General features: G+C 34.9%; 1 protein-coding gene across 1 annotated transcript; it reads right to left on the bottom strand.

Moving 5' to 3' along the window:
* Window positions 1-3,394: 3,394 nt before the first annotated feature.
* Window positions 3,395-4,406, bottom strand: LOC25486646 (receptor-like protein EIX2). Its single transcript, XM_039830123.1, has one exon. The coding sequence runs from the start codon at window positions 4,129-4,131 to the stop codon at window positions 3,661-3,663; it is 471 nt and encodes a 156-aa protein (XP_039686057.1). The 5' UTR covers window positions 4,132-4,406; the 3' UTR covers window positions 3,395-3,660.
* Between the last annotated feature and the right edge of the window lie 7,053 nt (window positions 4,407-11,459).

Here is an 11,459-nt window from a genome sequence, read left to right as displayed (position 1 = left end):
GTACACATTACATTTTAGTTTGCATTTCGCTACTGGTTGCATAATTGTATTCATACCATTTGTTTGCATTTTTGAATCAATGACTGCAAACTAGTTTTTAATTTTCCTATTATTATTATTATTATTATATATATGGACTTCAGAGTACCTAATTACTTGTATTATTGGTTTCATTGAATAAATTATGTATCTAAACTATATATTATAAACTAAATACATCAATTATACGATCAACCTGAAAAATATATATTTGTTCTCATATGGTCTACGAATGAAAAATACATGAAAATCGTAGAAATTCAAGGTAGTCCTCACAACTTAGACACGAACTCCATAAGCATTGCTTCAACAAAAAACAAAACAAACCTATATTTGTGTCTCAAAACTCTACCAAAGTTTTATCTTGCTTTTGTTGAATCAACATGGATCAAGTTTCACTTCTGCCCTAAAAACTTGGACAGTCCATAAGATTACTATGCTACTTGAATTCATCTTTTTTCCTAGCTTGTTTGATGAATTTTGCTAATTCCGCAAAGAAAATGATCACAAAGATGTGAGAAATGAGACACTACTCCTCCAACCCACAATGGAAATTGGAAATGACTACAATAGAATACCATATGCAGCAGAAGTTGACATCTTAATCATTGTATAATTAAAAAAACAGTAACAGCAACTTCATTAGACTGTATGTAAGAAAGAATTAAAGAATACATCATCATCAACATCAAACTGAAAATGTTCTTAAGTCACTGCCTATACTGAAAAGAATCCCTTTAAAATATGTTAATATTAACTTCATCAAACTTCATTATAATCTATGACTGACTCAGAGTTCACAAACTTGTTTAGCTGACAATTGGAATTATATCTTAAGCTAAGAGACTGTTGTAAGTTTAGTTACATGTACAACTACTTGAAACCATAGAAGAAAACAGAAATAATTGTATAACATATCAAATCAAGTCGAACAACCAAACTTTAATGCTCACTTTGTGTACATGAACCAACACTTGTCACAACACCAAAAGGAGCTTTCGCTAGAGGATCTACAATCCGACCTCCTAGGACACGCATACTCGAATCAGCTCCAGAAAGATCAATGTCAGTGTGAAGTGCCTGAATCTGCTGAAGAGCATTCTCAAATCCATCCTCATAACTATCGAAAGCGGTGTCTTCCAGTTTGAGAATTTCCTCCAGCTTTTCATTACAGCCAATTCGAAAAGAACTCAACTCCGACTCCAATTTGGAGTAACTCTCATCCAAAGTACTATACTCCTCACGATAAGTTGTGAGTTCCTCCTGATTGTTTTTTAAAGTTTCCTCGATGGCGCCAAGAGACTGTTGCATGACACAGTTTTGAGCTTCAACCCGAGTCAAAGAGCCCCTCAAATCAGTAAGTGTGGAAAGATAGCCAGAGCGCTCCGTCTCGAAAGTTTTGCTAACCCGAGTCAAAGAGCCCCTCAAATCAGTAAATGTGACACACTTCTTGTTTTATATTTTTATCCATCAGAAAATAGTTAGGTTTTATTTGATCTTTAAAACTTAATTTGATTCACATTTTATGAAAATTGTCATGATCATGTCCATTTCAACTGAATATTACTTCTTTTAGGTGCAGTCAAATGGTAGTACTATAGTTAGGTTTTAGTTGCGATCACAAAATGTCACCGTCAGAGCTTAACCATGAATCCAAGCATATGTCACCAACATTTATTCTCTTCAAAAAGACTGCTTCTTAACCATGAGCAGATTGTATCTCTCCCTGTTGAGTCATTGTTTGAAAATCACAACCTACCAAATCTGTTAGCTTCCGCATGAAACGCTTTTTCCGGAATCTTTTGTCATGCAACAATGGACCGTTCATAGACTCATTAGAACCTACAAAAGCCGTTGAGTTCGACCTAGATCACAGTTTTACTATTTTTGGTTCATGCATTGGGTTGTTGTGTCTATTTGATAGGGATCATGGTTGTTTTCGACTCTGGAGCCCTTCAATTAGATTGATATCCAAAAAATCTCCCACCCTTGATTGTTATGAATATAATCAATGCATTACCACATATCGTGGATTTGGCTATGATCATGTTAGTGATAAGTACACGGTTCTAGTAACTTTGGATATTTTCACTAAGGTATTAGAAAATCTATGACCAAAATTTATACTTTTGGTGAGAAATTCTTTGAAAACCATTCCAAATTTCCCTTGCCCCGACATTTGGGATGGGAAATTTGTGAGTGGCACTTTGAATTGGGTAATATTGAAAATAATCGGTGTTAGTTCTAATCAAAATGTGATTATTTCATTTGATTTTGAAAAGGAGATTTATAATCTTACGTTGTGTGTTTCCAATAACTGTCTTTATGTGTGTTTTGACGAGAACAAAACTCATTTGGTTTCATGGTTGATGAAAATATATGGAATTGCTGAATCTTGGACTAGGTTGATGATGATCCCTCATGAGAAGTTATGGAATAGTTTACATCACTCGCTTCATTTTATTGAACCCGTGCTCATTTTTTAAAATCGTATTGTTCTGATAAGGAACCCGTGCTCATTTTTTAAAATCGTATTGTTCTGATAAGAACGGAAGAAAAATTTGTCCTCTATAACTTAGATAGTGGTAGGGTGGATTCTCCTTGGATTAGTAGTGACAATTATTTGTATAAACAGCATGTTTACCACGAGAGTCTTGTATCACCACTATTGTAAGTACACATTTATGGAGTGGAGTCTTCCAAGTTTAGCATACATTACTTTTTAGTTACTCCTTTTTGTTATAACTAATTTGATATTGCTATTACTGACTGCATTACTGGTTTGGGATTTTGTTTGCCTTCGGACATATAGTTTGGCGTTTAGTTTTCATTTCGCTAATGCTATTATTGATTGCGTACCATTTGCATTTTTTCAATTTATGGCTGCAAACTAGTTTTTTATCATGTCATTGCAAAGACTATCTGCTTTGTTCTTTTCTTTTTGTAAATGAGTTAAGGAAATAAGCACTTGCTTGTAAGAGTGGTATACAAATAATTGATAGATAGAGGTTGCATCATTTTTTTACATTATAGTATGGAAATGTATGTGTTTTGTAAGGATAGTTTCTTTGATATAGAGTGTGTGTGATATTGTTTATGAAGTTCTAATTTTGCTTTTAACAATCTAATAACTTCTCCTTCATAGTAACTACTTTTGATTAGTGGAAATGGAAAAACTGAGCAAGCCATTACACTCATAATATAAATTCTCATTGAAATGGAAAATACTTAAATTCAAATTACTAGTATAAAGACAATCATGTTTCTCTTCTGAATGTCACATTTATCCTATGCACTGCCTCTTCAATGAATTTAAAGTAAGCATGCCTTCGACCCTTCTTCAACAAGAAAACTCCAATAAAGACCCAAAACCCAGTAGCAAACCCAAGTACTACCACAAAGTAAAACCACAATTTCTCAGTTCTATCATGTTTACTATCATCATCATCTCCACTTTCATCTCTATCATCAACATGGCAATGATTCGACAGTGGTGCACCACAAAGATATTTGTTGCCAACATAAATAGATGGATCATTAAGTGTTAAGAACTGGTTTCCTTGTGGAATCGGTCCTGAAAGGTTGTTGTAGGACAAGTTTAGTACAGATAGAAAAGTTAAATTAGACATGGTGTATGGAATTGGGCCTGAAAGTTGACCGGTCCAAAGATTCAAGTGACTCCATGTCCCCTATGGCTGTAGGAATTTCACCTGACAGATGATTGTGTGACAGATTTAGTTCTCGTAAAGCAGTAAGAAGAGTTATTTCTTTTGGAATAGATCCAGTCAAACTGTTGTTTGATAAATCCACATTGGCCACAAATTTCAAATTTCTTGTATAATGATCTTCTCTTCCTTTAATGACCTGGCTGACATCTTGCTCATACCATTCAATATACCTCAACTCACCGGGAGCAAAGGAAACGAATGGTTTCCATCCTTGAATCATTGCTGTAAGATTCCCAACGCAGTGAGGGATTGACCCCATCAAAATGTTGTTGGATAGGTCCAAGATTTGCAATGCTGAAAGTTTGCATAGATGTGATGGAATATTACCTTGGAACTTGTTTTGTCTTAACCTGAGAATCTGCATTGAGGAGAAAATGTCACCTATCCATGAAGGTATAGTCCCTGACAATTTATTATCTCCAATATCTAAGATTAACAGTTGCTTTAAATTCCTCAAGACTGATGGAAACTCCCCATGAAGACTGTTATTATTCAAATGCAGCCATGCCAAAGTTGAAAGATGACCGAACGAGCTTGGAATAACACCTGATAATTTGTTCGATGAGAGGTTTATCTCATTCAATCTTTGAGTTGAATTCCAGCAATCAGGAATGTTGCCAACTAAATTGTTCCCTGAAAGGTTAAGATTGTACAGATTTTAGATTACCGACGAGTGCATCTCCTTCAAGTCTGTTTCCAGACAAATCTAGTGACAGAAGCTGACACATATTTCCTAGCATTGTTGGTATAGAACCCTCAATATGGTTCACATGATTCCATGAAATATTGAGGTACAAAATACTCTTTAACCCACCTAACCATAATGGAACAGATTCAATGTTGTTTTGGGAAAGGTCAAGCAACGTCAAGGAAGTCAAATTTCGAAGAGCTAATGGAAGTGAGCCATTGAGAGCATTGCTTCCGAGAGAAAGATAACCCAGTTTTGCACAATTACCTAACCAAAATGGAACTGAACTGATTCTATTGTTAGAAAGGTCAATAGTTTCAATTGAAGTCATGTTTCTAAAAGCATTCAGATTTGGACCATTAAGTCCATTATCTGCAAGATTGAGTGACTTAATGCTAGAAAAATTTGTGTAACTTAAATAGGGCATCTCGTGTTGGTTGGATTCCCAAATTCTATTTTAAAAGGGAATATCTATCGAAATTGTTACTAGATTGAGTCACGATCATATTTATAAGTAATTATTTATTTTTTGGCACCCGTTTTTCACAATGATTTGACTCAAACAATATGCTTATCTTTGTACAAAAACAAAAAGAACAATATGCTTATCTTGTATCCTATTTTCATCAATCAAATTTGGCTCCCTCATCATCTCTTTTTGTTGGTCCTAGCTTAAATCATTTTGCTTTAAATTCCGTACTCGTTCATCATATGAAGCCTCTACCTCAAGTATCAATACCATTATCTTATGCTCACCGAATGGAAAACCATAAATTTGGTTATTGATTGTGGCACAAATGAGCATATATTGTTCCTCTTTCATTATTTTAGTATATTCTCTATAAAATTCAACCGGTTTCCAATAGTTTAGCGAATAATCAATTTATCGTTGCCAATCATGCTAGTAATATAACTTTTTCACCATTTTTTGTAACAACAAATTTTATTTAAAAACCACATCTCTCCTCAAAACGAACAGAGACCGATGATTCAGAGAATAGAAACAAAATGTGTCGTATATAGGTGAAACACTCAAAATAAACACCATAAAAGACACCCCTACACACAACACTTACTCATACCCTACCTTCAACACCCATGAGGACAACACCCACGAAAACGACCACTGAAAAACGATATCCATAACCACCATCGCCACTACTCACCTCAAAAGAACACCCCTCTAAATGAAACTCTCATTCCTCATCACTAAAGCTAAACCATATCCGAAAAGTACATATCTAAAGATCGTTCAGTTTCAAGCATCTCTCAACTTCTGATCCACCGAAAGAACACCAAAAAAACCCAAAATCAAACTTAAGTCAAAGAACTAACTCACAACCCCCTTTATACCCCCCCGCAAAGCGTTCCGACACCAAAATCGAGTCCAAAATTATCCACGACCACTCATCCCAACCACACCATTACAACCCCACACACCCCAATCAAAGCCACCACCACCATTTATATCTTCAACATGTTTTAATCTCAAATTAAAATCATTTAAACACCCATTTTTAATCTCCTATTTTTATTATACTTTTATTTTCTCTCCAACTTTTTCTTTATTGTTATTATCCAATGAAAAAAGATGAAATATGTGTTTGGAAACCTGACTGGTTAGAAATTTCCGCATTTCGAAGCGTTTTTACCGTGAAAATTGAGAAGCTAAAAAAAGCAGCATCAATCTAAACACCGATTTTTCTTATCCCCACCACTTCAACAAACACGTACCAAAAAAATGTCGTCATAAAAATTATTCAAAATGTATAAACATCATTCTTCAAAAGAAAATACTCATCAATTTATTTATCTTCTAGTGTTGTTTTCTCTCAGGCACTGTTGTTGAAAATTCGCTGATCTCCAAAACGTGATGTGACCTCCCTCCTTGGTATCTTGCATCGTGTTGCGTGCATTTTTTTTTCTTTCCAAAACGTGATTCATCCTCATCACAAAACGTACGGCCTTTATTTATCTTCATTTTTTGTGGAAAAGGAAGTACGTACTCCTCCTTGGTTGTGAATTGTGATGATATATATAGAGTATAGAGTGACACACACCTAAAAAATACTACCTAAACTCTAAACTGGTAAACACTAGTAAAATTATTTGTCATACATACATACTGCTGGTTATATAAGAAGGGTGAAGAGATGTCTCATCATTTATCCGTGCTAGTTTTGTTTCTTGCAATTATCACTCTTACCAATATTGCAGGGAATCCAAAGCATCAAATACATGCCCAAACCGATGGACCGATCATTTACCAGCCACCAACAACTGATTTACAAAAATCGGTTGGTCTGAACAAACATCGACCTAGACACAGAAAACTACTCTATAATAACCCTTCAATTTACATCCCAGGAGTACCACACATAGGGAACGGCGGAGATCCATTTCACCCTTAATTAAGATGTACAAATTTAGAACGCACCAATTCTTCAATCGGGCGCGGTTATGGTGCATAAGGATTTGCACCCTGCATAAATCTAAAAATGGTTTCTGTAAGTTGTACTTCAAAACCATTAGACGTACTTAATTGTTTCCAGCACCCTATATAAGGATTTTCAGTACCCTACATAAAATGAGGTCAAAACTATTTTGCTGTGGAATTGGTTTCTATGAGTTGTACTGCAAAACCATTTCTAAATTTATGCATCCTTATGCACCATAACCGCACCTGCTAGGATGTTGGTTTCTTGCCTTATTTGAATAAGCTTTTTTTCTTTTCCTCTTCGAGAAGAAATAAAAAAAAAAAAAAAAAAAAAAAAACGTTGCCAAGATTTCCTTTGTTGTATGTATGCTTAGGGTCCTGCTTTCAAGTTTGGTTTTGCCAGCCTTTTATATATTTGGTTGTTAGTGCTCCTAATACTCTTCCCATCAATTGTCGACACACGTTATCGCATTTTATTTCATCTCCTTGAACACAACATTATAACATGTCCCTTCAAAAAAACATGTTACTTCATCTCACCATTAATGACTTTATAACACAATTAACTTGTCTTACTATATTTTTATTTTTTTTACAACAATAAACGATATTCATCCATTTAAGTTGATAAAATACATTGATACAATTCAAATTCAAAATCGCTAAAAACAAAAATGATGAATATGCGAACAAACTCACAGCATCTATGTTAATAGCATAAAACGACAAAGTAGCTATGCTTACAACTATGACTATATTCAAGTCTTCGGAATATTCATGTCTCCGGATCTGTAACGTTAACGACGCAAAAGTCAATGATCGGATCTGCACTTGCTCAAAGCTAATCTTGTGAGGTTATTCTGAGTGTAACTACGTTATTTTAAATGAATTTAATTAACTTGTATAGAACGTATGAAGAGCTTACAAACCTCACCTTAAAGAGCTATAGGACTTAGGGGGAGCTTACAAACCTCATACCCTAATAGTCAACTTGTTAATTAGATTAACAACAATTGAACATTTTAATACAAGTGTTTGTCATCATCAAAAAGGGGGAAATTGTTGTAACAAAATTTGTTTGACAATACCACTTTGAATTTTGATGATAACAAGGTATTAAAAATATCAATTGGATATGTTAACATTTGTTCAAGTGTGAAGAACCATAGACAAATTTAAGTGTTTTTAAATCAAGCATAGGTTCTGGAAGAACAAATGAGAGCAATGGAATCTACAAAAAGGAAGCTTATGTTGCAAGAAAGCATCTGAAGAAAAGAGCCTTTGAAGAAAAGAGGTTACGAAGATCATCAGAAGCAGTCTCATCAAAAGCACTCACATCAGAAGCTGTCTACCAAAAGATGACGTCTCCAAGGTGAGAAAAACACAAGAAGGGGGGTTGAATTGTGTTAACTTTTTCTTCGTTTTCTCCTAAGCTGAAAACACTGATCAGAAGCAAATAGAGTTATGCTTCTGAAGTGATTTCCAGAACTAAATAGCAACGGATAAAAGAGAGAGAAAGAAGAAAGACACAAAGCAATTATACAGGTTCCTTCCACAAACCGGAAGTCAGTCTTGTCCCCCTAGCACTTCCAAGGAGAGTTCACTAAAATGTAATATCTGATTACAACTGGTCACTGCTAAAACTAGCAAGAGACTTCAAATGCTCAAGCACAACTGCAAGAGACTTCCTATGCTCCTGAACACAATCAAGAGACTTCTAATGCTCAGGCACAACTGCAAGAGACTTCCAAATTCAAACAAAATTACAAAGAAAAATGTTTGAGGCTGAACACTTGATATACAATCAGTGGTGTTCACAATACAAATCAGATACAAACTTTTAAGACTCTAGAATTTCTAAGATCTGAAAGTTGTTAAGAAATTCTAAGTGAACTTTTGATGCAGAACAATTTGGATAGAGTTTAGGCGCTTTCAAATTGTTGTTGAGTCTTGTCATTCTCTAAGTCTTCACTCTTTTATATAGAGGTGTGAAAGAGACGTTGTGAATTTTCAGCACATCAAAATAGAGTCGTTTGAAGCTTTGATCAATCGCCAATGATCTTTTGCCTGATATGGTTATTGGCCTATGAAGGATGAATTTCAAATTTGTTCCCAGTATGTAGGAACATTGTTGTAAGCAGAGTTGTTATTCTTGTCTTATAGCAGATACACAAACTGAGTAGTGGGGATAGTGGTTGTACACTTCGTACAATTGTACTTTGTCAACGCTCTTCAAAGAACAAGCATCCAATGCCTTCAAATCCTTTCAAAATTGTTGTTGCTTCACTCTTCCAGTCTTCTGCAATGCTTAGACGAGATTAAATCCATGGAACAGCCTTTAAAGCTTTAAGTCTTGCATCTCCTGATGAACTACAGCTTCTGGTGATCTTGAACTTCTTATGAGATGCTTCTGATGAACTTGCTTCAAATGACGTCATCACCTCATGAGCACTTTTGTCTTCAGGAGCACTTATCTTCAGACGTCTTAAGCTTCCTTTTTGTTGATTCCTTTACTCTCTTTTGTTCTTCAAGAACCTAATAATGATTCCAAATTTTTTGTCTATGGTCATGTACACTTGAACAAATATTAGCATATTCAATTGACAATTTTTAATACCTTGTTGTCATCAAAACTCTCAATGGGTAATGTTAAGCACATTTTGTTCCAACAACGTCATCAGAAGGTGAAGATCATCAGAATCTGAAGACTGGAAGCTGAAGTTAGTTAAATGTTGTCATTTGATTGCACATCATTGTAGAAGGAATAGAAGCCTGGAGCAACGGCTATTTTATAGGAATTAGAAGGCATTGGATGCTTATCCGCTAAAGAGCAATGGAAAAGGACAATAGTACAATTGTACAACCACTACCTCCACTACTCTGTTTTTTGTGTCTGCAATAGTACAAGACAACAGTTGTGACTACGTTGGTAATTCTCTATACAAGGAATTGATTTAAAATTGTTCCTTCTTAGGACAATAACCAAATAAAGCAACAGATCATTGGTGATTTGATCAAGCTTCAACAACGACTCTTTTGATGTGTTGGCAATCAACAACGTCTCATTCACACCTCTATATAAAGGAGTGAAGACTTGAAGATTTCCAACAGACTAACAACAATTTTACAAGAGCCAAACCTCTGCAGAAATTGTTCCACATCAAAGTTCACTTAGAATTTCTTAACAACTTTCATATCTTAAAAATTTTAGAGTCTTATCTGATTTTTATTTGTGAACATCAAGTGTTCAACCTCAAACATTTTCTTTGTAATTTTGTTTGAATAGAAGTCTCTTGTAGTTGTGCTTGAGCATAAGAAGTCTCTTGATTTTGTCCTTGAGCATGGGAAATCTCTTGCAGTTGTGCTTGAGTAGTTTGATGTCTCTTGCTATTGAGCTTGAGCAATGGTAATCAGATATTGACTTTAGTGAACTCTATTTGGAAGTGCAAGGGGTACATGACTACTTCCAGATCGTGGAAGGAACCTGTATAATTGCTCTTTCTTCTTTCTCTCTCTCTCTTTAGTGTGAACTCAGTTTTAGGAGAAGAAAAAGAAAACACAATTCAACCCCCCCCCCCCCCCCTCTTGTGTTTTTCTCACCTTCAGTTGGTATCAGAGCCTATGTCTGTTGTTTTAACACTTAACAGTGTAACATATAAAGATCTGAGAAAAACATGTCTGGTGAAAGCTCCACTCCTTGAAAAAATAATATTGTTCAATATGACTATGGTACTTCTGATGATAAGAAGTCTGACTCCAGCAAAGCTCCAAAGTTTAATGGAAATCCTGAAGAATTTTCGTGGTGGAAAACCAATATGTATAGTCACATCATGGGTTTCGATGATGAATACTGTTTATTTGAAAGATGGTTATCTATTACGATCATCGTGTACAGAGGGAAAGCTATATGAGATTGGTGAGGCTGATAAATGGAAAATTGAGTTTATGATAGACAAAGTTTGTTCTGAGACCTCATGACTAAAGTAGAGAAACCGCCGAAAAAAGAATCAAATCAACTCAATTCAATTTTGTGTGACACTCGTAGAAAGAAAAAGAAGAATTTGAAGTTATAGAAAAAGATAAAGATGATCCAATTTCACTAGATAGACTACGACACTTTTTTGTTGGTGTTCATCTTTTTTTTTTGTCAATATTACACCGACATATTTTTTGCGGTCGATAATATAACGCCATTTTTTTCGCCAATTTGTAGCCGACATTATATAAATTATATAAATGTATGACTTTATGCGGTGGACAAAGCACCGACAGTTTATGTGGTTATTATCACTCAACAATTTATTTTATCTTTCATTTGGTTTTATTATAATATATGTTATTCCATCAACTTATGTGCAGTGAAACATGTCTGAAGATGCACGAATTGAAGCTCGTGTCGGATACTCCGCCTTCAAGAGGACAATTAAGTTTTTTTTAACTCCATCCGACAATTGGATGGGTTGAAAATACTACTTAACAAATACTTTGTCTATCTTGGTAAAAATCAAACTACGTCTCATATTATTGTTCATGTACCATACGTAGATCTGGGGGAGGATATATATGA

The sequence above is a fragment of the Medicago truncatula genome, chromosome 2 (assembly GCF_003473485.1).
Source record: "Medicago truncatula cultivar Jemalong A17 chromosome 2, MtrunA17r5.0-ANR, whole genome shotgun sequence".
NCBI lineage: Eukaryota > Viridiplantae > Streptophyta > Magnoliopsida > Fabales > Fabaceae > Medicago > Medicago truncatula.
This window is presented reverse-complemented; position numbering and strand designations above follow the sequence as displayed.